Source organism: Balaenoptera physalus (assembly GCF_965194825.1).
Source record: "Balaenoptera physalus genome assembly, chromosome: 2".
Taxonomy (NCBI): Eukaryota; Metazoa; Chordata; class Mammalia; order Artiodactyla; family Balaenopteridae; genus Balaenoptera; species Balaenoptera physalus.
Window position 1 is genome coordinate 10,308,435 of NC_138883.1, and position 27,914 is coordinate 10,336,348.

Below are 27,914 nucleotides of genomic sequence, written 5' to 3' on the forward strand. Positions count from 1 at the left end.
CTGATTATTTATCTAAGTGTAACAAAAATAGCAACTGATCACATAAGCTCTTTTAAATCTGCTTTCCTGGAACTTTTCATTAGGAATCTCAGAATGAACCTTTAAAGGCCTCTCAAGCCCAGGAAAGCCAAGCCATACACTTGCCATCAGACTTTGCCTGCAATACCTATAGATTTAGGTGAATCCCTCCCTTCTTGAGATCCCCAAAATATCTTGAGCTTCCTGCAATTGCCAAGAAGTGACCTTCCTTACTCACCTGATTAGACAGCTGGGAACCCTGTAAGCAAAGTACCAGACTGTTTTTCCAAGGGGATTTTTGGCTACATAAAGTCAATCTTAGTTCCTTAAAGCTGAATGGTAATATCTGAATTTATGCATACTCTTAAATATGACATTCCAAACAAAGCCTTGGTAATAAATCAATGTTTTTCCAATTGTGTCCTGTTCTAAAGAGAGCAGATTATTTTGAATTTATGTAAATGACAAAATTGCCATGAAAATAAGAATAGTCATTAAGAGTTTCTGAGTCCTGGAGAGTTCAGATGGGGAGAAAAAGATAAATGTTTCATCTTTGTTTACAAAGCTATACAATATCAAATTGCTGCAAGTCCTAGACGTCTTGAGAGAAGAGGGTTCCTTAAATCTGGTAGAATGAAACATTAAAAAATCGGCAATATTTAAACCAAAAAGTCATACAAATTATTATTATCTTCATCAGTTCACTCATTCCCATGAATTTAATTCTTGATTTTGATCTTTTTTCCCAGTTTTATGAAGCCATCAGTTTCTCCATTCGAGTTCTGTAAGTTCTTATCCAGTTCAGTGATATGATCTGAAAGTTTATCAGAAAACTGTACTCCAGAGGAAGCATCAGAGTCCTTCCTATGAATCTCTCTGAAGGTGAAACATATTTGTAAAAGCAACAGTGTAAACAATAACTCTCTGTATATGAAAAAAGACTTAAAAATACTCAATATTTAAGATCTGAGAGTTTGTTATAATGAAACTGACAAGAAAATTTGGTTATTTCTGTGACACAACATTTGAAGAAAGTAACTAGATTTATGACTGATAGCATTATACCGGGATATATTACTTTTCTAAGAATTTTACATAGTTTCTGAAACAAAACAAGTTTTTTTCAAGTTATCAAAAGAGTTGGTGAAACTACTTTAAAGTAGTTATACCAAAAAACACAATTATTCTTGGAGTTCACCTAAAACTCTCATCCGATATACAATTAATTTACATATGAAAATTTTATCACACCAAGTTATATTTCTTGCTAACAAATTTTATATTAAAATTAGGTTCACTAGAAGTATTATACTTAATGTTGATAACTCTAAAGATGTAACCATATTAATTAAACTAACAAACTTAAACAGCTTTTTAAAAATTTTTTATTGGAGTATAGTTGATTTACAATGTTACGTTAGTTTCAGGTGTACAGCAAAGAGAATCAGTTATACATATACATATGTCTACTCTTTTCTAGATTCTTTTCCCACATAGGCCATTACAGAGTACTGAGTAGAGTTCCCTGTGCTATACCATAGATCCTTATTAGTTATGTATTTTATATATAGTAGTGTGTATATATCAATCCCAACCTCCCAGTTTATCCCTCCCCCCTTACCCCCTGGTAACCATAAGTTTGTTTTCTACATCTGTAATTCTATTTCTGTTTTGTAGATCAGTTCATTTGTACCCATTTTTTAGATTCCACATATAAGCAATATCATATATAATGTTTGTCTTTCTCTGTCTGACTTACTTCACTCACTATGAAAATCTCTAGGTCCATCCATGTTGCTGCAAATGGCATTATTTCATTTTTTTATGGCTGAGTAATATTCCATTGTATATATATACCACATCTTTATCCATTCCTCTGTTGATGGACATTTAGGTTGCTTCCATGTCTTGGCTATTGTAAATAGTGCTGCAATGAACATTGGGGTGCATATATCTTTTTGAATTATGGCTTTCTCCTGATATATGCCCAGGAGTGGGATTGCTGGATCATGTAATAGCTCTATTTTTAGTGTTTTAAGGAACCTCCATACTGTTCTCCATAGTGGCTGTACCAATTTACATTCCCACCAATGGTGATGAGGGTTCCCTTTTCTCCAAACCCTCTCCAGCATTTATTGTTTGTAGATTTTTTGATGATAACCATACTGACCAGTGTGAGGTGATGACTCATTGTAGTTTTGATTTTCATTTCTCTAATAGTTAGTGATGTTGAGCACCTTTTCATGTGCTTTTTAGCCATCTGTATGTCTTCTTTGGAGAAATGTCTATTTAGATCTTCTGCCCATTTTTTTGATTGGGCTGTTTGTTTTTTTGATATTGAGCTGTATGTTTGTATATTTTGGAGATTAATCCCCTGTCAGTTGGTTCATTTGCAAATATTTTCTTTCATTCTGAGGGTTGTCTTTTCATTTTGTTTATGGTTTCCTTTGCTGTGCAAAAGATTTTAAGCTTAATTAGGTCTCATTTATTTATTTTTGTTTTTATTTTCATTAATCTAGGAGGTGAATTGAGAAAGATCTTGCTGCAATTTATGTCAAAAATGTTCTGCCTATGTTTTCCTCTATGAGTTTTATAGTATCCAGGCTTACATTTAGGTCTTTAATCCATTTTGAGCTTATTTTTGTGTATAGTGTTAGGAAGTGTTCTAATTTCATGCATTTACATTTAGCTGTCCGGTTTTTCTAGCACCACTTATTGAAAAGACTGTTTTCTCCATTGTATATTCTTCCTTTGTCATAGATTAGGTGACCATAGCTGCATGGGTTTATCTCTGGGCTTTCTATCCTGTTCCATTGATCTATATTTGTTTTTTGTGCCAGTACCATACTGTTTTGATGACTGTAGCTTTGTAGTATAGTCTGAAGTCAGGGAGTTTGAGTCCTCCAGCTCTGTTTTTCTTTCTCAAGATTGCTTTGGCTATTCGGGGTCTATTGTGTTTCCATACATATTGTAAAATTTTTTGTTCTAGTTCTGTGAAAAATGCCATTGGTAATTTGATAGGGATTGCATTGAATCTATAGATTGCTTTGGGTAGTATAGTCATTTTCACAATATTGATTCTTCCAATCCAAGAACATGGTATATCTCTCCATCTGTGTCATCTTTGATATCTTTCATCAGTATGTTATAGTTTTCTGAGTACAGGTCTTTTGCTACCTTAGGTAGGTTTATCCCTAGGTATTTTATTCTTTTTGATGCAAAGGTAAATGGGATTGTTTCCTTGATCTCTCTTTCCGATCTTTCATTGTTAGTGTATAGGAATGCCAGAGATTTCTGTGCATTAATTTTGTATCCTGCAACTTTACCAAATTCACTGATGAGCTCAAGTAGTTTTCTGGTGGCATCTTTAGGATTTTCTATGTATAGTATCATGTCATCTGCAAACAGTGACAGTTTTACTTCTTCTTTTCCAATTTGTGTTCCTTTTATTTCTTTTCCTTTTCTGATTGCCATGGCTAGGACTTCCAAAACTATGTTGAATAAGACTGGTGAGAGTGGACATCCTTGTCTTGTGCCTGATCTTAGAGGAAATGCTTTCAGTTTTTCACCACTGAGAATGATGTTCGCTGTGGGTTTGTCATATATGGCCTTTAATATGTTGAGGTAGGTTCACTCTATGTCCATTTTGTTGAAAGTTTTTATCATAAATGGGTTTTGAATTTTGTCAAAACACTTTTTCTTCATCTATTGCGATGATCATATGGGTTTTATTCTTCAATTTGTTGATGTGGTGTATCACATTGATTGATTTGCAGATATTGAAAATCCTTGCATCCCTGGGAGAAATTCCACTGATCATGGTGTATGATCCCTTTAATGTGTTGTTGGATTTGGTTTGCTAGTATTTTGTTGAGGTTTTATGTGTCTATGTTCATCAGGGATATTTGCCGGTAATTTTCTTTTTTTGTGATATCATTGTCTGGTTTTGGTATCAGGGTGATGGTGGCCTCATAGAATGAGCTTGGGGGTGTTCCGTCCTCTGCAATTTTTTGGAAGAGTTTGAGAAGGGTAGATGTTAACTCTTCTCTAAATGTTTGGTAGAATTCCCCTGTGAAACCATCTGGTCCTGGACTTTTCTTTGTTGGAAGATTTTTAATCACACTTTCAATATCAGTACTTGTGATTGGCCCATTCATATTTTCTATTTCTTCCTGGTTCAGTCTTAGAAGGTTGTACTTTTCTAAGAATTTGTCCATTTCTTCCAGGTTGTCCATTTTATTGGTTTATAGTTGCTTGTAGTAGTCTTTTATGATCTTTTGTATTTCTGTGATGTCTGTCATAACTTTTCCCTTTCTATTTCTAATTCTATTGATTTGAGTCTTCTCCCTTTTTTCTTGATGAGTCTGGCTAAAGGTTTATCAATTTTGTTTATCTTCTCAAAGAACCAGCTTTTAGTTTCACTGATCTTTGCTATTGTTTTCTTTGTCTCTATTTCATTTGTTTCTGTTCGGATCTTTATGATTTCTTTCCTTCTACTAACTTCGGGTTTTGTTTGTTCTTCTTTCTCTAGTTGTTTTAGGTGTAAGGTAGGTTGTTTATTTGAGATTTTTCTTGTTTCTTGAGGTAAGATTGTATTGCTATTAACTTCCCTCTTAGAACTGCTTTTGCTACATCCCATAGGTTTTGGATCATCGTGTTTTCATTGTCATTTGTCTCTAGGTATTTTTTTATTTCCTCTTTGATTTCTTCAGTGATCCATTGGTTGTTTAGTAATATATTTTTTAGCCTCCATGTGTTTGTGTTTTCTACCATTTTTTTTTCCTGTAATTGATTTTTAATCTCATAGTGTTGTGGTCAGAAAAGATGATTGATAGATTTCAATTTTCTTAAATTTACCAAGGCTTGATTTGTGACCCAAGATGTGATCTATCCTGGAGAATGTTCCATGTGCACTTGAGAAGAAAGTGTATTCTGCTGCTTTCCGATGGAATGTCCTATAATTATCAATTAAGTCTATCAGGTCTAATGTGTCATTTAAGACTTGTGTTTCCTTATTAATTTTCTGTCTGGATGATCTGTCCATTGATGTAAGTGGGGTGTTAAAGTCCCACACTATTATTGTGTTACTGTTGATTTCCCTGTTATGGCTGTTAGCATTTGCCTTATATATTGAGGTGCTCCTATGTTTGGGTGCATAAATATTTACAATTGCTATGTCTTTTTTTTGGATTGAACCCTTGATCATTATGTAGTGTCCATCCTTGTCTCTTGTAACAGTCTTTATTTTAAAGTCTATTTTGTCTGATATGAGTATTGCTACTCCAACTTTCTTTTGATTTCTATTTGCATGCAATATCTTTTTTCATCCCCTCACTTTCTGTCTGTATGTGTCCCTAGGTCTGAAGTGGTTCTCTTTCATAAAGCATATATACAGGTCTTGTTTTTGTTTCCACTCAGCCATTCTATGTCTTTTGGTTGGTGCATTTAATCCATTTACATTTAAGGTAATTATCGATATGTATGTTCCTATTGTCATTTTCTTAATTGTTTTGGGTTTGTTTTTGTAGGTCTTTTTTCTTCCCTTCCTCTTTTGTTCTCTTCTCTTGTGTTTCCTGCCTAGAGAAGTTCCTTTAGCATTTGTTGTGAAGCTGGTTTGGTAGTGCTGAATTCTCTTAGTTTATGCTTATCTGTAAGGTTTATGATTTCTCTGTCAAACCTGAAGGAGAGCCTTGCTGGGTACAGTATTCTGGATTGTAGGTTCTTCCCTTTCATCACTTTAAAATATATCATGCCACTCCCTTCTGGGTTGCAGAGTTTCTGCTGAAAAATCAGCTGATAACCTTATAGGGAGTCCCTTGTATGTTATATGTCGCTTTTCCCTTGTTGCTTTTAATATTTTCTCTTTGTATTTAATTTTTGTTAGTTTAATCAATATGTGTCTCAGCATGTTCCTCCTTGGGTTTATCCTGTATGGGACTCTCTGCGTTTCCTGGACTTGGGTGACTATTTCTTTTCCCATGTTAGGGAAGTTTTTGACTCTAATCTCTTCAAATATTTTCTCAGACACTTTCTCTTTTTCTTCTTCTTCTGGGACCCCTACAATTTGAATGTTGGTGCATTTAATGTTATCCCAGAGATCTCTGAGAATGTCCTGATTTCTTTTCATTCTTTTTTCTTTACTCTGTTCCACAGCAGAGATTTCCACCATTCTGTCTTCAAGGTCACTTATCCATTCTTCTGCCTCAGTTTTTCTGCTATTGATTCCTTCTACTGTATTTTTCATTTCAGTTATTGTACTGTTCATCTCTGTTTGCTTGTTCTTTAGTTCTTTTACGTCTTTGTTAAACACTTCTTGTATCTTCTCAACCCGTGCCTCCATTCTTTTTCTGAGATCTTGGGTCATCTTTATTATCATTACTCTGAATTCTTTTTCAGGTAGATTGCCTATTTCCTCTTCATTTATTTGGTCTTGTAGGTTTTTACCTTGCTCCTTCATCTGTGACATAGTTTTTTGCTGTCTCATTTTTTTTCCCTTTTTTTTATGAGTGGGATTGTGTTCTTGTCTTACTGGTTGTTTGGCCTCAGGCTTCCAACACTGGAGTTTGTAAGCTGTTGGGTAGAGCTAGGTCTTGGTGCTGAGATGAGGACCTCCAGGAAACCTCCAATGAATATTCCCTGGGGTCTGAGGTTCACTGCTAGTCCAGTGTTTGGACCCAGAGCTCCCACTGAAGGGACTTTGCCCTGACTCCTGGCTCGTGAACCAAGATCCTGCAAGCCACTTGGGGTAGCAAAAAAACAAAAAAAAAAAAAGGAGAACAATTACAAAGAATAAAAATAAAATTAGACTAGGTAACTAACAGATATGTTAGAAAGAATATAAAAATAAAAATATAGATGAAACCACAACCAGAATTTAAAACAGAACCACAATAGTAAAAACAGAGGAGAAGAAAAAAAAAAGGTGGAAAAGGCCTTGGCTGTGGACAGTGGGGCCTAGGCAGGGGCAGGGTTTGGGTGGTGGGTGGGGCCTATGCTTAGGACCCACATGGCTGGGAAAGATCCTGGGGAGGGTGGGAGTGGGGCTTAGGCTCAAAGCAACAGAAGGGGCCCAGGCATGCCTCTGGTCTCAGAAGGTGGGGGACCCCGCCTGAGAGCCCAGCAGGCTTCCTGGGCCCGAGTGGGTGGGACAAACGTCCTCTGCTTCTCTCCCACTCCTCTGGTCCTGGAAGGCCCCTCCCGCCTGCCTCTCCTATTCTCCCTCAGCCTCCCTCCTATGCCCCCAGTACCAAAACAGCCTAGAGGGGGCCTCTGAGGGTGTAGGACCCAGCTGAGAGCCAGGCAGACTTCCAGGGCCGATTGGGCATGGGAAACGCTCAGCACACTCCCCCTGCTCCGAGCCCCCGAGGGTCCCTTCAGGCTTAGGAACCCCTCCCCCCATCTCAGCCAACACTCAGTGGTTCCTGTCTTGTCCAGCCTCCACTTCTCTTCCCCTTTCAGTCTCCCATGTCCTGCTGGTTTGCTTAGGGGTTCTTCCCATCTCCTTGGGCATCAAGGTCACCCACCAGCATCTGGCAGGCACCCTAGTTGTGGGGAGACGCGAACTCTGCATCTTCCCACACCACCATCTTGACCTCACGCATTAATTGACTCTATTGTGAGGACAGTGATTTTGATGGATTCTGGGGATACAGTAAGCTGGTCATTTTAGAGGTACATCCACAAATTCTTTGATAATCCTGCCTTCAAGAGATGAGTTTAATTACCCTCTCCTTGAGCTGGAGTGGACTTAGTGGCTTGTTGCTAATGAAGGGAATGTGAATGAAGGGATGTGGTATCATTTCTGAGCTTGGGTTATAAAAAGATGCTACTTCTGTCTTGGGTTCTCTCTCTCTCACACACACACAACACACACACAGACTCTAGCGGAAGCCATGTCTGAAGCAGCCCTATGAATAGACCCAAAGGCAAAGAGCTGAGGCCTCTTGCCAACAGCCATGTGAGTGAGTCTGGATGTGGAATTCCAGCCCCGGGCAGGTGTGCACGGTCTCACAAGAGACCCTGAACCAGAACCACCCATCTCAGCCCCTCCCAGATTCCAGACCCTCAGAAACTGTGAGATAATAAATGTTTTGTTGTCCCAAGCTGCAAACTTTTAGAATGATTTATTATACAGCAGGAGATTAACCCAAATCCACATCACCTGCCCACTTGGCTCTCAGGATAGGGCAAGACAGTAAACCGGGACATTTGAGTATTATGGAAGAAAGCAGACACAGCATGGTGTGTGCCATACAGTTGATGCCTCAGTAAATGGGTGTTCCCTCGGCCTTTCCTCTTTTTAAAAAAGTTTACCCGTTCTTCCTTCACCACACAGAGGCCTGGTCATAATGAGGATGTAATCACAGGTGATCTAATCTTTATGTTAAGAACTCAAATTTTCACAAATACCTTCTGAGGGAGATACAGTTATTCTGTTTTACATATGAGGAAATTGAGGTACAGAGAAATGAAGCGAATTCCCGAGGTTGCAAGGCAGTAAGTGCCCAGTGGGGATTCCGCACCAGGCCAGCTGGCTTTGGAGCCCGCAGTGTTGTCCTCTCCAGGAAACACAGGCCTACTCCTGACTGCCCTGTTCCCAGCCTGGCTGCAGAGACACCATATGCAGCCCATGGGAAGGAGGAGGCATCCTGACTCTGCTCTGGGCCAGCCCGTGGAAAGATCTGGCACCTGGTCCAGAAAACGTGTGTAATGGAGCAGGATCCTAAGGGGTCTTCCTGGGACAGACCGCACCATGTCCTCCACCTGCCTCTGGTTTGTAGAAAAACTTTAGCCTCCTAGGCCTTCCCTGAGTTCCAAAGAATAAATTTAATCAGAGAAGTGAGAAAATGCAGAAGCAAAGGAAAACAGTCAAGCAAGACAAAATAATCATAGTTTAGCCGTTAAACAAAATCAACGATCTTTAGTTCCTCCTCAAGGGCTATAGATAATATTCTGAGCCATATTCTTTGAGTTATTTTGCAGAAACTGAAACCCCAGCAGGTGGAAGCTGTCCACTAGCACATAGAGCCCAGACCAGTTGAACCAGAAGGTTGATAATGTTGACTCCAAATTACCTCACCACCAACCAATCAGAAGAATGTCCATGAGCTGATCACGTACCCCACAACCCCCTCCCCTCACCTTGTCTTTAAAAACATTTCCCTGGGGGCTTCCCTGGTGGCGCAGTGGTTGAGGCCTGCTAATGCAGGGGACACGGGTTCGAGCACTGGTCTGGGAAGATCCCACATGCTGTGGAGCAACTGGGCCCGTGAGCCACAACTACTGAGCCTGCGCGTCTGGAGTCTGTGCCCCGCAACAAGAGAGGCCGCGACAGTGAGAGGCCTGCGCACCGTGATGAAGGGTGGCCCCCACTTGCCGCAACTAGAGAAAGCCCTCGCAAAGAAACGAAGATCCAACACAGCCATAAATAAATAAATAAATAAATAAATAAATAAATAAATAAAATTAAATAAAAAAAACTCACCCACTCCATCTTCCCAGAAAAAGCCTATTTAAAAAAAAAAAAAAACAACAAAAAAAAGCGTTTCCCTGAAAGCCATCAGGGAGTTTCCGGTCTTTTGAGCACTAGCTGCCTGTACTCCTTGCTTGATGCCCTGCAATAAACGTTGCACTTTCCTTTACCACAACCTGGGGTCAGACTGGTTTCATTGCCCATGGGCGAGCAGACCCAAGTTTGGTTCAGTAACACGTGGACAGTAATAGTTTCTGATTTTAGGGATCCTGGAGCATGAAGTCACCTGCAGGCTGCAGGACTCTTGGTTAATGTGGGTGTTGTTGACCAGAAGCCCTCACATGCACTCCACTTCCTCCTGTACCCCCTCGGCAGCCTGGTCTGGCCTGAGACCCTCTCCTATATCACAGGGCTCTCCACTCTCCTTCACAGGTGGTCTCCTGTCACATCGATCACCTCCCGCCTCTTACCTGGGGTGCTGTAGCTCTCGCCATGTTTCAGAGATTTCTGGTAACCAGAATTTTGACATAGCTCCTCCTTGGCTTCTCTCTTTAGTGATCTATCCCACTGACTATGCCCTAAATAACCCCCCACCCCACTGTTCTCTGCTCCCCATCTCAGTAAACAGTGCCTCTATCTTCCCAGCTCAGCCAGGAACCTGGAGTCATCCTCCCTCCTCCAGCCTCCCCTTTAGTGAGGGGCAAGATCTCCCTCTTCCACATCCCTGGAAACCACTTATTCTCCACCTCTGCTGCCCTCACTCTGGTCCCAGCTCCTGGCACTGCTCCCTGTGTCAGTGACCACAGGGTTGTCTGCACTCTCCCTCCCAGTCTGTTTTCTGCAAGGTCTCCAGAACATCTTTAGGGATACAGGCTGTTCAGGGCACTCTTGTGTTTGACGTCCCCACCTCCAACCCCAGGCGTCCCTTCCATCCTCTGGTCCAGCAGCACCCACGTGGTCTGGACCTGCCCACCTCTGCAGCTGGGACACCAGCACCAGGTCCCCAAGCACATTCCTGAGTGTAGAGCTGTCCCTGCAGAGCCCACAGGTCCCTCAACTCATGCCAGGAGAAGGGAGGGTTTCAACTCCCTTTATAAACAAGGGGACCTCTGAGAACATTCTGTCTCAGGCTTCAGTTTGATGCAATCACCCATGAGTCAACCACTTTGTTATACCTAGGGCTGCACAGCATGTGGCAGGAAGCCCTGCCTGGTCCTTCTTGGTGGAATAGCCCCTCCTCTGACTCCTCCAAACCCGTTCCCACTCCCCTTACAGCAAGAGCCTTTGCCTGCTGTCCCCGTGATGTGACTTCCCCTTAGCTCTGCAGGGAGCACTGATGGCTTTTGGCTGTGGGGATGGCTGCTTCTTGTTCACCCTTGTTCCCTATAGACAGAGTTGCCAGATTTGGCAAACGAATTCCTGGGACCTACCCCACAATTCCTGGGACATACTTATGCTAAAAAATGATTGATTATCTGGAATTCATATTTATCTGGGTGTCCTATATGTTATTAGCAGCCCCACCTGCATGACGCACTCAGGTAGGGGTCCAGGGCTCAAGGAATAGGGGGTCTTAGGCAGTGGCCCGAGGACTTGCAGAGGCATGGAATCTTCTGCAGCCTCCCTCACTTAGCCCCTTCATTCTTTCACCCAACATTTGTTGAGGGCACTTTGGGCCAAGGCCCGTGCCAGGCACTGGGGCGAACCCTCAGGGATTTCCTGGTGTGTGAGAGACACAGAAACATAGAGAGATCATAACTATACAGTGTGGGAAGTGGTGGAGGGAGGGGTGGGTGTGGGGGACCAGAAATGGTCTGGGGGAGTCAGGAAAGCTCCACCAAGGATGGACCTCTGGGCAGAGTCCTGAAGATGTGCCTGGGTTTGTGTTTATTACCAGCTGTGGCTCGACAAGGACTAGCTGGAGAAATGCCTAATACTAAAGAGTGTCTGGGCCCTAGGGGTGTAGAGTATAAGAGTCTTCAGGCCCTGAAGCTGGGTGGTGGCAGCTGCAGGGAGGAGGGGGAGCAGATTCCCTGGGGCCTGAGCCAAATTGGAAACCCCATGGTCTTCTGTCTGCCTGTGCATCCAAATCCTGAGGGAGGGGTTGTTAAAACACGCTGATTCTTCGGGTAAGGGCCAGGAATAGGCATTTTTAACAAGCTCCCTGGGTGATGTTGGTCACAGCCTGAGAAATGCTGCTGTAGGGTCAGGGCCCCTTCCCCTGTCTGGTTTCCTCCAAGCCTTCAAACAGCCCCGTTACCATCACCCCATCGAGCAGTGGGGGAAATGGACACGTGTGTTTGCTCAGCACACCTGGGAGCAGAGGCCGGGCCCTTGTCCCATAGTCCTTTACCCCACGCCCGCCAGACCCATCTTCCCAACCCCCAGCCCCCCCCCCCCCGCCCTGGTCCCTTAACATCTGTGAAGGAAATGTACCTGCTGATCAAAGCCACGAATGGTTCATAGCAGCCTCTTTGGGAGACTGATGGAGAAGCAGGGGCCCAGAGAGGGGAAGACTTTGAGCACCATCTCTCCCACCCGACCCTGCCCAGGTACACAACGAATGCTCAGCTCCTGGTACAACCAGAGGCTGCGGCTGTAGTAGTTGCTGAGAAGCCACCCATCTCCAGAAGGCTGTGTGCGCCCACGTGTGCACATATGGGCGAGTTAGCAATGCGGGCGTGTGTAGGAGCATTTCGTTATCTGTACTCTGCGTCTTCACAGAAAATCACCATCAGGAATGGCATGTGGTCTCTCGTACTGGATTCTCCCAAGTGGCCAAAGCACTTTTGTGTCTGTAGGTGTTGCCACCTCAGGGCAACCTCACTCCCACCTCATTCCTTGGGGATAGGTGGCAGATAGTCCACTTTAGGGTGCAGCTCTCTAGGAAACAGGAGAAGGTCACTGACGTCACCCACTTGCTATCCCAGCCCCTTGCATAGGTGCCTCTCTGTCTCTTCATTAACTGAGACAATATATGCAGAGGGCTTAGAAGAGTGCCAGGCACGCAATAGGTGGCATCCAAGTGCTACCCAGTGTTAGGAGTGCCGCCCCCGCCCCCAGCACCCTGCACAGCCTAACAGGTGCTGGTGAAGAGCGAGCCTCCCAGGCTCCAGCCACCCGTGTCCTGTCAGTTCCGTGAACAGGACACGCTCTCGTACCTCTGGGTCTTCTTCGCTCACGTTGTGCACAAGTAACGTTCGCTCCGTTCACTCCTGCTTGTCCCTCAGCTCTTGGCTTCAATGCCGCCACCCCAGAGCTCCCTCTGGAGCCCCAGCTGTAGAAAATCCTTGACTATCTCTCTTAGCGACCTGTTCTCCTCCTTAACTGGTCTCCGGCTTCTGCCTTCACAACCCTAGCCCCACACCTATTCTCTTCCCTACTTTTTTTTTAACGTTTCACTAAAAAAAGTCAACTTTCTAGTTTGGAACAATTTTAGATATACAGAAAAGTTGTAATGACAGTGCAGAGAGCTCCTGTGACATAAACATCTTACATAGCCATGGTATATTTCTGAAAACTAAGGAGTGAAACTTTTTACTGTATAGACTCATTTGGATTTCACTTTTTCCACTAATATCCCTTTTCTTCTCCAGGATCCCATCCAAGAAACCACATTACATTTAGTTTCCAGGTCTCCTTAGTTTTACCTGGCCTGTGACAGTTTCTCAGGAGTCTTAATTTGTCCCGGCTGCCATAACAAAATACCATAGGCTGAGTGGCTTGTACATGGTGGAAATCTACTCTTTACAGTTTTGAAGGCTGGACATCCAGGCTGGAGATCCGGGAACCAGCATGGCCAGGTGAGGGCTCTCTTCTGCTTGTGTCCGCACATGGGAAGGGGCGAGAGAGAGCTTTGGGGTCTCTTTTGTTTGTTTGTTTGTTTTTCTTATTAGTCATCCATTTTATACACATCAGTGTATACATGTCAATCCCAATCTCCCAATTCATCACACCACAACCCTCACCTCTGGGGTCTCTTTTAAGGGCACTAATCCCATTCATGAAGGCTCTACCCTCATGACCTAGTCACCTCCCCATGACACCACCTTCTAATACCATCACACTGGGGGTGAGGATTTCAACATGTGAATTTTGAGGGAACACAAACCTGCAGTTCATAGCATCAGGCTTTCCTTGTTTTGCATAACCTTGGCACTTTTGAAGAGTACTGCTGGTCAGGTATTTTGTTGAATGTCCCTCAGTTGGGGTCTGTATGCTGTTTTCTCATGATCAGAGTGAGGTTATGTGTTTGGGGGAAGATCCCACTGAGGCAATGCTCCCTTCTCATCACCCCATATCAGAAGAAACAAGATGATAACACAACATACCACTGGTGAAGTTGACCTTGACCACACAGTCAGGGTACTTCACCCAAGGTCGTGGATGTCAGGTCTCTCCACCTAGCACTACTATTCTTTACTTCCTGCTCTAATTGTCAAACTCACACTCCATAGCATGTGCCATCAACTGACATGCGATGTATTTTACTTTTCTTTTTTATTCTTTGTTATTTTTTTTGTTATTGTCACTCCATACTAGAATATAGTTCTTCCAGAGCAGAGATCTTTGTTGTTTTCTTCATTTATCTCCAGCACCTGGAGCAGTGCCAGGGGATATTCAATAAACATCTGTGGACAAAAGAATTACCCTCATCACAGTTTGTAATTCTGCTTGTTTGTTTGTGTACCTGGTTATTGCCTAAGCCCGCATCTGCTGGGCTCACCTTTACACCCTTTTACTAGCTCCTTGCCTGATTCCCTGTAGGCACCCCATGAGCAATGGCCTTTGGATGAAAGAGCTAAATAAACAAGTGTAGTCTGGGCAAGGCTGTTTAATGGGGCATGAAGTGCTTCCTCTGGAGACCAAGTTCATTCTTTTTGGTCTGGGTTTCTGCAGGGAGAGATGGGGAAAGGAGTCCTGGGCCCTAGCATTGTTCCTCCACTTTCTGGCAGCAGTGGAGTCCACAAGGGGAGGGCCTCAGAGTGCACATGGTCAGAGAGGGAAGTGAAAGTGGGTTCCTAAGAACACGAATGAACTTGGCAACAGCTGCCAAGAAACTCAAAGGTGGAGTCACTGCTATGGGTTGAATTGTGTCCCCCCAAATTCATATGTTGAAGTCCTAACCCCCAGTACCTCAGAACGTGACTGGATTTGGAGATGGCATCTTTAAAGAGATGATTAAGTTAAAATTAAGGTGGACCCCAATCCAATATGACTGGTGGAGATTGGGAGATGAGAAGATTAGGACACAGACATACACACACACAGGAAAGCCCATGTGAGGACACAGAGAGAAGACGTCGTCTACAAACACAAAAGAGAGCCCTCAGAAGGAACCAGCCCTGATGACACCTTAATCTCAGACTTCCAGCCTCCAGGACTGTAAGATAATACATTTCTGTTGTTAAGCCACTCTGTCTGTGGGACTTTGTTATGGCAGCCCTAGTAAATGAATATGGCGGCTACAAAAGGGGGTCCTGAGGGGGACAACCATGCCTAGAACGCGGGCACTGACAGAGCTGGTACTTTATTTCACCTGATGAATGAGGTCTATCCCAGGGAGGAGCAGGTGGGGCTGATGGAGAAGCAGGTGTGGATGGGTGTGAGCGCCCCCTAGGGGGGATGAGTGAAGCATCTATGGTATGCACAGATGGGAGAGTGAGGGGCAGGAAGAGGTCCAGGGAATGATTTAGGTGTGGCGTGGATGGCCAAACTGCCCTGAAATCAGGAGGAGAGAAAAGAGACAAAACCTGGGCCTCGTGTTCAAAGTCCCTGCCGCTGGACTGCAAGCGCTGTCCCCTCTTTCCTCCTTGCTCTCCTTCCCACTCCCTGCCCTGGTCCAGGCTGAAGTCTCCACAATTTCCCATCCACACTGCAGCTCACTCAGCCTCATGCTCTCTCCAGCTGTTCCCTTGGCCTGGAATTCCCCGCTCTGTTCCCAAATCTGCTGTCTGTGAAGCCCTACATGCTCTTCAAGACCAGCTCAGTGTCACTTCTTCAGCAAAACATTCCCTGAGCCCTCAGAAGTTAACTCTCTTTCTCTCTCTCTGAGTTGCTCTATCAGTTTGTTCAGCCCAGGATCGTGTGACAATTGACTTACAGGACCTGCCGTGACTCCCAGCTCGGCGCTTCCTTCCATGACACCCCAAATCGGCCGCCCCGAGCCCGGCCCGATCCCCACACAGGAGCTGTTTTGTGACTGTTTGCTGAGTGAACTTTAGACAGCGCTGGACCTTGGCCTTACACACGTGGCACAGTCAGGACCTCCCCCTGACCTTGGACTGGCTGAGTAAACTCTGAGAAAATATTTGCCAAAAAAGACCAGGTGTTGCGAAAGGAAAAGACACACAGGAGCAGGTCTGGCTCCACGAGGAGGTCCCATCCTCCAGAGCTTCCCAAGCCCAAAGCAAAAACGCAGACAAGCCGTCTGGCTCTGGGTGCAGCCATCTACCCTGCCGCCAGCCGACACCTGTGCCATCTGGGTCCCCGAGCCTGGGGGGCTCTGGGCAAGCACTTATGTTGCCCTCTGTGAAATGAGGACGCTGAGACAGACCTTACAGGGTTGTTGGAGGATTAATGACATCACAGATGCAAAGTGTCCCCACAGCTGGCACATAGTAGGTGCTCAGTACTTTGAGGGATGGTCAAAGCTTGGGTTTCTGACCCCGTTAGTTCTAAGGGGCACCCACACAGTCCAGTCTCTGGGGTCAGAGCGCTGGGCACAGGCTCGTGGAAGGCAAGCTTTGGGCACGTAAGGTGGGGCAACAGGCGCTCAGGGGTCAGACTTCAGGGCAGCTAATTAGGGGACAGTCTGAGACTGAGTGAAGGACTCATTCACTCATTCATTCATTGATTCTTGAAAGTGTCCAATCCCCTTTATTTGATAGACAAGGAAGCATGGTGGGTTCCGTGAAGGAGGAGAGTGAGCCTACCTGGGTGACAAGGGAGCTGGTGCCCTGATGCACCTGAACTGGGCTTCTGTTTCTGGGTCATGTCTCCTCTGCAGCAGAGCCCAGGGCTGGAGGGTGGTCCGAGGGCCACACTCCTGGGGTCAAATCCTGCCTCCACCACCAAGGAGCTGTGTGACTGGGTAGATTACCTGTTCTCTACAAGCCTCACCTTCCCTATCTGTAAAGTGGGGATAATAGGAGTGCCTGCCTGGTACAGGATATTGTGAGGGGTAAGTGCAACCATCCAGATTAAGCACCTAGCATCAGTCCTGGAACATAAGCTATTAATGTTGCTGTTCCCAGAGCTACTTCCAGAAGGACAATGACACCCAGTGTTTGCAAAATGCTTTATTGTTATTGCTGACACTAAAATCCACAGTTAGTCATCAGGGTCTTCAACTGATACTCTAGTATTTGCAACAGGCCTCCATTCTCCCACCCCCAGCCAAGCCCACGAGGTTGTAAATGTACCCACAGGACGGTACAAACCTGGGATGGCTGTGTCCACCCTGCCGTCCACCTGCTTTCCTTAAAAGATGGGTGGCACTTGGATGCATTGAAATCAACTGATTTGTGGGGAACATTCTACCCTTTTTATAGATTTCAAGGATCCTCCAATCCTTGACCTGACCCTTCATCGTATACGTGGGGAAACCGAAGTCCAGAGAGCGACAGTATTACCCAATGTCACACAGCTGGGACAGAAGCCCCACTTCATACCCCCATTCCAGTGTCCTTTCCAAACCATGACAAACTGGTAGCTGGTATTGCAGACAAGTGGGGAACTAGGCTTGGGAATATGCTTCCTGGTGGAAATATCTACTGGAACAATCCTCCTGGATTGGATTCTGAGCTTCTCTCTGCCACTAGCATGCTGTGTGGCCTCTCTGGATCTCAGTGCTAATCTCCATTGATGAAAGGTGAGAGCAAAACCAAATGTTCTCCAAAGCACCCATCTTGCAATCACGTGAAAAGAAGCAATCATCAGTATTTCAATGTTATTGTTATTACTATTATTTGTGGAAGTCTCATTAGTCAATTAAACCTGCGTATATCACCAGCTCCCAGCAGATACATGGCCATAGTGCACCCTCATCTTCCACTATGGAAGCCCGTGCCTTTCAGGAGAAATCCCCATCTCAAGGGCGAGTCACTTTGCCGAGGAAAAGGATGTGTTTGCTGTTCTCCACAATGAGCATCAGAAAGGGCCTGTTGAATACTATCCTTTGAGAGCTCATCCGGGCAGATCTGAACATGAAGATCGTCCCCGTGGCTGCAGCCGCTTGGGTTCCCGACTCATCCACCTCCACCATGGCTTTGTGCACCATCTGCAGGGGAGACATCAGGCGTCACCGAGCCACCAGGGGCTGGGAGATGCCATCAGGGGGAAACGGACAAGCTTCTGCCCGTAGCATCACTGTCGAAGTTTCTGTGCTCCTGAGCCATGAAGCAGATAGGAGATGATGTGATTGAACAACTACTGCGCACCACGGCTTACAGGTGAGTGCATGCGTCTTTCACTGAATTCTCACTTCATCTAGCAGCAAGGGTGTGACTCTCCAAGTTTATAGAGAGAAAGGAGGCTCAGAGAGGTCAAGTAATTGCTGGAGGTCACACAGCTGGTGAGTGAAGGAGCTAGCATCCAATTCTTAGTTTTGACTGCTTCAGACAAGACACCTTCCCCCAAGGCATGGTGCTGGATAGGGTTTCCCATTGTTCAGATGCAAAGTGAAACCTTTGCTTCTTGAGGGAAAAGAGGAGAGAGATAGAGAAAGGATTTGGAATGAGGAATGGGATAGAATAGGATGGAACAGGATAGGATAGGATAGGATAGGATAGGGTAGGATAGGATAAGATAGGATAGGATAGGATAGGATAGGATAGGATAGGATAGGATAGGATAGGATAGGATAAGATAGGATAGGATAGGAATTTCTGAAAGCAGGTGCTCAGAAGCTTCTGGGCTCACCTCAGACACCTGGATGCTGGAATGGTTGGAGATGCCGGTCAGGTCAGCATGGGAGGTGAAGACATCTCTGATCCCCAGCTTGGGGAGGACTTTCTCCAGCTGATAGGAGCCCTCAATGGAGAACTTGGGTAGGTAAAGCTCAAGCTGCCTGGAAAGAGAAGAAGACCTTTCTTGGACTCTTTCAGAGCACTGGCTCACTGAGCTCATATTCCTGCCATCTCCTCTTGGTTTCATAATGCTCCTCCAGCCCGTTGCCTACAACGGAACCCATCCTACTCTGGACTTGGACCTGGGCTGTCCCCAGAGGTCACTGCCTACTCTGATGGCCCCACCAGAAAACCCAGCTTCCAGCCCTGCTCCCTCTAGCTGGGTCAGGCCAGGGGGCTGGGACTTCACATGATGGCTCTGGGCTGGGAGGCGGCTCCCAGGCCAGGTGAGTTCTCCCACCACTGCCGTGTGGCCCTGCAGGTGTGCAGCAGCAGGCTGGCCCTGGAGTAGTGTGAAGAATACCTCTTCATGGACATCTTGAGCCACTTCCTCAGTGTTTTTTCTTTCAGGCCATTTTCCACCTGCCCCATCCCGCCCTCGCGGGGGAGAATGAAGAAGGCGGTGGCGTTCCCTTGGTAGGGGACCCCTACCACCCTGCAGGAGAGGTTTCGGTCCAGGAGGTAGTAAAACTGATCCTCTCGTTTCATCATGGGTACCCGCACCACCGTCTCCGAGGTCACGTGGAAGTCCTGCTCTTGGGTGCTTTTGCGGTTGAAGCTTGTCTCCCACTTAGCTGAAGATTAAAGTGGAAAAGGAATTAAACATTCTCAGCTGTCAATGAAAAGTGTGCAGACAGTAAACCTACCAAACAGACAGCATCCTCTTCGGAGCAGTCTTATTGGCAGAAGTGACTGCCAAACCTCTTGAATATAAAGACAAGCCCCTTCCTAATTCGGGGGACAGGCTTGAACTTTTTGTGGGGCTTTATTTCCACATTTGCAAAACAAGGAGGTTGGTTTTCGTGTCTTCAGAGACCCTTCACCCCTAATGTTGTTTGCCTGAATCTCTGATGTTGGTACTCAAGGTCAAACATCCCAGTGAAGAGGGTAACTAATATGTATGGCTGGCAAAGCTACACTATATCTGGGTGAGTTATTCTCTTTTTCACTCTTTTCCCAATATTGGATCTCAATCTGGGTTTGGGAGAAAGGTTGGTAAGGTTCCTGCAAAAACATGATTTTTCCTGCTGGGAAGTCTGTGATTATGCTTCTTGCTTTGTCTGCTTCGTACGGGACGTTTTGTTCAAAGTGGTACAAGTAATTGTTTCCATTTTCTTACTAGTTATCAAATATAGATCCCACCCCCGTGCCCCACTTAGATTATTTCACAGCTGTCCTCTGCAGCCTCGCCCTGGACCAGGGGACAAGGAATCTTAGAGCCCAAGCACGATACTCACCATCTGTGACCACAGGAAGAGGGGGGCTTGGTTAACAGCTTAACTATTTTCCTCTTTCCTTTTCCCTCCCTGCCCCTCCCCACCCTCAGTAGGCCCCGCACAGGGCGCTCAGGGGCTCAGTATCTAGAAGGAGAAGCAGGTGTACAAGCTGGGATGAGTAGGGATATTGACAAGAAATGCCAGGGAGATAAAGATGGGGAGGTCAGCTCTTGGGGAGGGGAGAGAGGACTGTTCAGGGAACAGGTTCTTGTTCCAGGATTTCTCGGCTGAGGAAACAGCCCCTAGGAGGATGTGGGTACCAGGGAGCATCTGGGAAATGCCCTCTAAGGCCCTTCTAAGGCCCACAATCCTGCCCTGAGTAGCCATGCTGTCAGTTTCTTTGGCATCATGGCCTTGACAAACTCATGCTTCAGAGCCTGTGTGGAAGCGGTTGCTTTAAGAGTCCCCAGGGGCACAAACAGGAACCAGCTGTTCCCCAGTGGAGGAAACAGCATCCGGGGTTTTTCACACCACCTTCTGCAGTAAGAAGGCACTGTCTCACCCAGCTGCTGTTGGCTTCACTCTATCAACAGGGATGAGAAAAGAATAAATCCACTCCCACTCTTTCATGTGTGCGGGAATTGGTTTTGTTTTGTGTTTTGTTTTTTTTGTTTTTTGACAAAAGCATCTTAAAAGAGAAAGTTCAGGTTCAAGCCCAAGGGCCTTACCTTTAAAGAAAATGTAATTCACTATGACCATGACCTCGGTGCCATCCAGGCCCTTAACCAAGTCCACAATCTTGCCTTTCGTTTGCTTTGCCACGTAATCATTGATCTGCTTCTGGGCCCCTTCAGGGTCCTCAAAGTCGGTGGGGAAAGTGTCTGCCAGGTACAGTGTCCTCATGGCGCCCAGAAAGGCCTCCTTGATGGGCACCATGGGCTTGGTGAACAGGGCGTTGCCGAGGCTCAGCTGGAGGCTGTCTCCGGGCTGCTCGAGCTCCCGCAGCAGCCGCTGGGAGGCGCTGTGGAGCTCCTCCTCCTGGCCCTCCTGGGGGTTGAGGCCCAGGCCCGCCAGGACCTGCGCCTTTGTGTTGGCCCGCGCCCCCAGGGAGAGCATGGCCAGGCTCACGGAGATGCTCAGAGGGGAGAAGAAGATGTTCTGGTCGGGGGCAGCCGCGGCCAAGGCCCTGTAGAGGTCGAAGACAAAGTCCCGGCTGCCAGGGGCCACCGTGGCAACTGCGGGCGGCAGGTCCGGAACTCTCTTCTTTTGGGGGCGGCGCAGGGTGGCCATCCGCGGGCTGAGGAGCGCCAGGCACAGGAGGAGGCGGAGCCGCATCGTGGCTGCCCGGTTCTGAAAGGGAGAGTGGGAAGATGCCCTCAGAGAGAGGATGGGAAGATCACAAGCAAGGCCGACATTCCGGGAGGCAGCGCCATCAACCAGCAGCCTCATAGGGCGGTGATGAATCGGAGAGGCTGCGAGTGAGGGTTTAGGTAGCGCGGGAGGGGCTGGAGCGCAGAGAACTGGGGACATGGACATCTGTTGGTGGGGAGAGCAAGGACGAGGCGGAGGAGTGAGATCCCAGGCGGGGACTGGCCACCAAGGCAAGAAGCCTCCTCTCACCCACATCGAGGTACACGTCACAGGGGGATGGGACGTGGGGCGGAGGGTTCTCCCGTGTTTTGCTGGGTTAGCGTCTCTGAGGTTACCGGGAACTGGCAGCCTGTTTCCATACCTGGCCCCCAACCCTCACTTCCTTCCCTGGGTGTAGCATTTGCAAGACCTCGTGTCCTTCTATGAGCTCAGGGCAACTCCCCGCCGTGGCCCCTGCCACACTGCTGGATTCATCCCTGTTCATTTGGAGAGGCTACTCCATGGCGTGGTGGGTAGGGTGCCACCCTCCTGTGGTTCATTAGTGAACACACGATGCCATCAGTCCCCCTCTCCTTCCCCAGGGGCTGCTCCAGGACCCCTCAAAGCCATCCTTGTCCCTCATCAGAGGCACCTTCCCCCCTTGAGGCAATTCTGCCCTCTTAACGTGAGCCCCCCAACTTCCCTTCTCTTCTGTGATGGGCTGAATTGTGTCCCGCAAATCCATTCGTTGAAGTCCTAATCCCCTGTACCTCAGAATGTGACTGTATTTGGAGACAGGGCCTTTCAAGAAGTAATTAAGTTAAAATGAGGTCGAGCGGACCCTGATCCAATGTGGCTGGTGTCCTTATAAGAAGAGGACGCTAGGACACAGACACACACAGACTGAGGGGCAACCACGTGTGGAACGTGAGGACACAGCGGGGAGGAGACATTCCCATACAAGCCAAGGGGAGAAGCCCCAGGAGGAAGCAGCCCTGCTGATCTTGGACTTCCAGCCTCCAGGACTGTGAGACCATAAATGTGTGTTGTTTGAGCCCCCAGGCATCTCTTCTTCTGTGTCTCCCCCAGGTGAGGAGGCCCTCAGCTTCCTTTTCTCTGCCTACAGCCTCTCAGGTGGGCCCTGGGGGCTCTTCCATCATTCTGGTCTTGTCCTCTGCCCACAGTCTCTCTCATGACCACCTTCCTAGACCCCTCCTCTCCACCCAGAAACCCTTCCTGTGCCCGGGCCTCCTAAAGCCCTCCTTCCACCCCCTATGAACAGTGCAGACTCTGCAGCCCAGCAGCTTGGCTTCAAGTCTCAGTCCCACTGCTTCCTCCAAAGTGTGATGTGGTGCAAGTCAGTTATACCCATGCCACTGCCCCACCTGTACAATGGAGGTCATGACAGAACCTCCACCAGGGGCTGGGGCTTTAATGATCAACATATGTAACGTGCTTGGAGCAGTGCCCGGTGCAGACATGCTGTCCAGTTGTGAGTTTTTGGTGTGGCAGCAACTGGCCAGAGCCCCACCCGAGACCCCCGTTTCCCCAGCTGTACCGTGGGGTACATGCTTTCACACACACACTCTCTTGGCATCCTGGTGGCGGCTGGACAACTGATTCCCACGGTGGCCTGACTGACCCCTGATGAGACCTCTCGCTTGGCGTGCATCCCCCGGTGGACACCATGTCATCAGGTGCCCCAGGCCCAGGGCGAGCACAGACACAGAGTCACAGACCCACGCAAAACCAAACTCCAAAGAGCCCCAAAGAGCTGCATTGGACGTGGCTGGCGGGGGGACACCAGGGAGCTTGGGGATCAGCAGTCCTGGCCATCTTTGTCTGAATGAAATTGACGGACTCAAGCAAGTCATGCTCACCACCCCTGTCCTCCAAACTGCACCTGAGCCCACAAAGGAAGTTTACTTAGAATATTCTGTCTGCAGAACCTCCAGCAACCCTGAACCAAATATAGTGGCCTCAGCAGTCCCCATGCCGTGGGAGGCCCAGGTGCATCACCAGCACCCGCCCCTGCTGGGTGCTGCGCTGTCTTGACATATATCAACTGCTTTAGCCTCACACCCGCCCACGGAGGCAGGTTCTATTACTGGCTCCATTTTACAGACGGGTCATCTGAGGCTCAGAGAGGATGACTTGCTTGCTAGTTGTGACAAAGCTACTAGGGTTCAGACCTAGTTCTGACCCTCACAACTCACGCTCTGAACCGCCACCCCATTTAGCTCCCCCAGATCCCTGGTCCTCCTCGTCTGTATCACAGCCTCCGGATCTTGTATTCTTGGCCTCCACGGTCACCACCGATAGCCCCTACTCTGCAGAGAATTAAGAAACAGGCTTCCCATGCTGACACTCCCTTTTTGTTCCCACTTTGAGACTTGCCTTCATGGAGGTCTTTAAAGGACATGGGTGGGTGGTGTGATCTCTGTGTCCTTTAGTGTGCGGAGTGTTAGAACCATCAGTGTAGCAGGGTGCTGCTGAAGAAGCAATTCAGCTCACCAACCCCCCAGCTCCCAGACACAGATGAACACCGAGCTGATAATTACCCTAAAAGAAATACTTTCAGAAAATAGCTACAGACCGCAGAGGAGTTTTCTGCTTGGACAGAGCCCAGGGGCAGCTGGCACGGGAGTAGGAGTGAGAGTTCCAGTCTCCCATCCTCCCAGCCCTGCAGCCTGGTGACCTTGAGCCAGGCCCTTCCCCTCTCAGGCTTCAGTTTCTTCATAAAAACCTAGAGCTCTGGTGCTATGGCTCCACCACTGCCTGACCCCCCTGAAACACCAGCGATCTGATGGGCCAGAGCCACTTCTCTGAACGCCCCATGAGTCCCCGTAGAGAACAAGGGCTCAGCTTCCCTCAGGCTCCCCTGGGCTGCAGGTTTGGGACCCAGAAAACCTTGCTCCATTTAGCTGTCTCTCTCTCCCTCTTATTGAAGCCACTGTTTATTAAGGACCTGTTAGACACTCTATAAATATTACTGCATTTCATCTTTACCAAAAGTGTTATTAGCCCCATTTTACAGCCAAATAAACTGAGGCTTAGCAAAATGGAAAAGCTTGTCCCAGCCAGTGAATGATGGAACCAGTTGAAAATCCAGATTCCTCTGACTGGTGTACGTGCGGCCTCTTGGCTCCCTTTTATGGCTCTGAGGAATGAGACATCGTTCCCCCTCCTCTGTGGCTGCTGGTGAGTATCCCTGGGTCTCTCCCAACCTGTTCACCTGAATTAGCTCATTTACACTCCTCCACAGCAACATGGGGCTGGTATCCTTGTCACAATTGTACGGAAGAGGAAACAGACGGTCAGAGAGATTACTTCTGAGAAAGTGGAGGCCCGGGGGTGCTCATTTCAGGGTTCCCCGTTTCCAAGGTCAGTCTTTGCCATTACACTCCTGGGCCTCTGGTACAAATACACAGCTTACAGAGCTTTGTGCCAACTTTGAGCCAGTGGAGAGTCTGCTCCAGGCTCTGTGAGCCTGGCTCTCAGGACAGCAGCCCCCGCGGCGTGCCGGCAGAGCCTGGCCTGGCTGACCCTCTCCTGGGCCCCTGACGCCAGTGTGTCTGCAGAGATGCTCCCACGTGTCAGAGGGGAGAAAGCAGATTGATCAATTTCATCTGGCATCCCAGGCCAAAGGGACTTGCGGCGACAGAGGGTGGGCACGGGGTAGGCAGGCCCTGGGCCGTCCTTCCCCTGGTCCCCCACCATCCAGACCCAAAATCTGCTGGCGTGTATTCCAAATGTTAGGCAACAAAGTCCCACTGAGGTAGACTTTGGACTCAGCCACGGGAGGCGTGCAGCTCAGAAGGGTCTGTCCACTATCTGCTAATTACGCAAGGAGATAGATACAAGATGTGGAGCCCAGGCAGAGAGCGAAAGACAAAATCACAACTTCCCCCGGATCCTAAAGACCAGGGGGCAGAGCCTCCTGGAATCAGTGACCTGGGGGACTTTCCTAACCTCCCTCCCCATCTCCAGACTATCAGCAAGGCTTGTCAGTTTCTAGCTCCGAAATCTGCCTGCCTCTCCCCATTTTCCCTGCCACCATCCTAATGGAAGCCTTTTTTTTTTTTCTTTCACCTGGACCCCACCACTTCTCCTGCCCCTGAGAGCCATTCTACATACATAAGTACACTCTGAAAGAATCCCCTTCAATCCCAGACACGGTCAAGGCGCTCCCCTGCCTAAGAACGTTCTTGCTGCCCACTGGCTTGGTAAAACCGAACTCTGATTTGCGCGATAACCCATGAGGCTGCATGCAGTCTGGCTCTGTCTTGCTGTTCCCAGCCTCACGTGACCAGCTCTGCCTCCCAGGGCACACATCTTCTTTCTCAATTCCTAACACAGAAGCCCCGTCCCAGCCCTGGGCCCTTGCACACTCTGCTCTCCCTCCTGGAACCCTTTCTCCACCTTTCTCACAAGGACCAGTTTCTCCCTGAGTCCAGGACTCCACTTAACTGTCACTTCTTGGCGGTACCTTGTCCACACGTGACCACGCCCTCTCCGCCATTATTCTCTATAACAGCCCCTTTGATTGTTTCTCTCATGGCTCCATCAGTTACAGATGTGCAATTACGTATGCGTGTGCTGTTGACTCCTCTTGTCCTGGCCCCTCCCCCACTAGAACATGTGCTTGTAAGAGAAGACCCTCATCTGTGCTGGTCCCGCCGTGACACTTTCAGTCAAGAGGTGGTGCTCAGGCACCCCTGTGAATGAATGGATGAGTGGACGGATGAATGGGCCCTGTCTCCTTCTCTGTACTTCAGAGGCGTTAGACCACACGCTGGCCACCAAGTCGTGGGAATGAGCCAGGCTGGGCATCCAGGGCTGAGCCCTTGCGGCCCTGGGGCTAACATGCCAGCTGACCTTGAATAACTCAGCTGACCTTGAATAGCTCAGCTTCAGTTTCCTTTCTCTTTCTTTTTTAAAACCACTTTATTGAGGCCGGACTGACACCCCAAAACCTGTACATATTTAATGTAGACAACTCGATGAGTTTGGAGAGAAGTACACACCCGTGAAACCATCACCACCATCAACGCCTAAACACATCTATCACCTCCCAAAGTTCCCTCCCGCCCCCTTTATTCTTCAAGCTGCAGTTTCTGGATCTGTCAATAAGGATGTTGGCCCAGGGGAGCAGTTTCCCTTTTATTGTTGCATTTCATGCCAAAAGCCCCATGCTTAGAAAAACTGAAAATTTCACTCACTTTACATCCACATTTTGTTTATTTAACAAATGGCCAAATGGCATCTGGAGCTCTAACAACCGCTCTGGGTAGCAGCCTCTGGGCAGGGCAGCCTTATCTCAGGGAAACAGATTATATTTGAACATTTTTCCTGGTTTCTAAAGGTCCAAGATTCCAGGCACAGAAAACAATAGAAGCTACGGTTTATTGAGCACGTCCTGGGTACCAGACATTTTGTCCCCGTTCAGGGTTTCTCAGCGCTGTTGGCATTTGGAGCCAGATCGTTCTTTGCGGTGGGGGCTGTCCTGTGCATTTCAGGGTGTTTAACAGCATCCCTGGCCTCTACTCACTGGAAGCCGATAGCAACCCCCGCGCCCCAGTTATGACAACTAAAAATGCCTCCACACATACCAGGTGTGCCCGGCGGGGAAAATCATACTTGGGTGAGAACCACCACTTATCTAATCTTCACAGTCACACCGTGCAAGGGGTGCAGTAATTTGCATCTTATCCACGAGGAAGCTGAGGCTCGGCCGGATTTAGTGTCATCCCCAAGACCACACAGCAAGGGGTGGGGGGGGTCCCCCACTTCTCTACTCCAGAGGCCCTGGCTCCCTCCCCACCACTGTGTCCTGCTCACCCTGGGGCACCTCCAAAGTTTCTAAGCCCTCCAAATCCCATAACTCCAGAGTCCATTCCTCGCCCCCGAGCCCACAGCCCTCCATCCATTGTGCCTGTACTTACTCTGTCCAGTGGCCGAGCGTGCACACAGCAGAGGCAACGGTCGGTTGGGCTCGGTAAAGAGCAGAGGGCTGGCTGGACTGGAGCCAGCATCTGTCACTGACAACAGCGGGGCCCTGACTCCGCCCCTCCCCTGGCCCCGCCCCAGCCAGCCTCGCCCTGTCCTGTCCTGGCAGGACTTCTAGGCCTACCAAGCCAAAAGCCACCTGAGCTCTGACCAGGGCCATCTCATCATTGCCCCGAAAGCCCTACACCAGCCACCAACTGCCAGCAATGGCACGAGCATCCCAGGCAGACCAGGATGGACAGGTGACCAGCTGCCGGCTGGTCCAGACACAGGGAAAGGGACATCCTCTCAAACCTCCCTTCCTCCAGGCTGATTCCTTTGTTTCCTGCAGCCAATTTGCCGCGGATCTGGAGGAGTGAGGACCCAAGCTCTTCAAAGACTTGTGTGCTTACTAGACTCATGGACCCCCGTAGCCAGATCCCGGTGGAAATTAGGTGGATTGAGAGGGTCTCACAATGGCTGAGATGAGGGATCACTGTATCCACCCCTCTTATTGCACTCATAGCTGAACCGAGGCTCAGAGAGATGACGGAACTTTTCAGAGATGTGCATCAATTAGGGACAGAGTGGGGCTGAGCGCCCAGGTCGCTGGCTCCAAGCCCAGTGCTTTTTGCTAAGCAAAGGTCTGTCTCCAGGATTTCTGTGGGCTCACTTGGACTGTCCTTTTCTACCTTGAAATTGGGACTTCAAAACTCAGCCCCACACTTTCAAGAACATTTC

At 47.9% G+C, this 27,914-nt stretch overlaps 2 protein-coding genes across 2 annotated transcripts in view; both read right to left on the reverse strand.

The window, feature by feature from the left end:
* LOC309654790 (serpin A3-8-like) overlaps window positions 1-16,680 on the reverse strand; it is a 28,295-nt gene extending 11,615 nt beyond the window's left edge. Inside the window, exon 1 of the mRNA XM_082449234.1 lies at window positions 15,594-16,680. The gene's annotated coding sequence lies outside the window, so the exon portion shown is untranslated. The remainder of the gene's footprint in view (window positions 1-15,593) is intronic.
* A 96-nt stretch (window positions 16,681-16,776) lies between these two features.
* Window positions 16,777-27,225, reverse strand: SERPINA5 (serpin family A member 5). Its single transcript, XM_082449206.1, has 5 exons — window positions 27,131-27,225; window positions 20,564-21,185; window positions 18,923-19,193; window positions 18,413-18,560; window positions 16,777-17,771 (listed from the first exon to the last, which is right to left on the reverse strand). Exons 1-5 carry the CDS (start codon window positions 27,218-27,220, stop codon window positions 17,583-17,585), a joined length of 1,320 nt encoding a protein of 439 aa, XP_082305332.1. The 5' UTR covers window positions 27,221-27,225; the 3' UTR covers window positions 16,777-17,582.
* Window positions 27,226-27,914: the final 689 nt, after the last annotated feature.

Bases quoted from the DNA above. Each gene is read 5' to 3' on its own strand.
- SERPINA5 (XM_082449206.1), bottom strand. From the start codon at position 27,220: ATGCTGGCTCCAGTCCAGCCAGCCCTCTGCTCTTTACCGAGCCCAACC. The intron at 19,194-20,563 runs GTAAGGCCCTTG...TTTAATCTTCAG, and splicing joins GAATTACATTTTCTTTAAAG to CTAAGTGGGAGACAAGCTTC. The intron at 17,772-18,412 runs GTGAGCCCAGAA...TCTCCCCTGCAG, and splicing joins CCAGCATCCAGGTGTCTGAG to ATGGTGCACAAAGCCATGGT.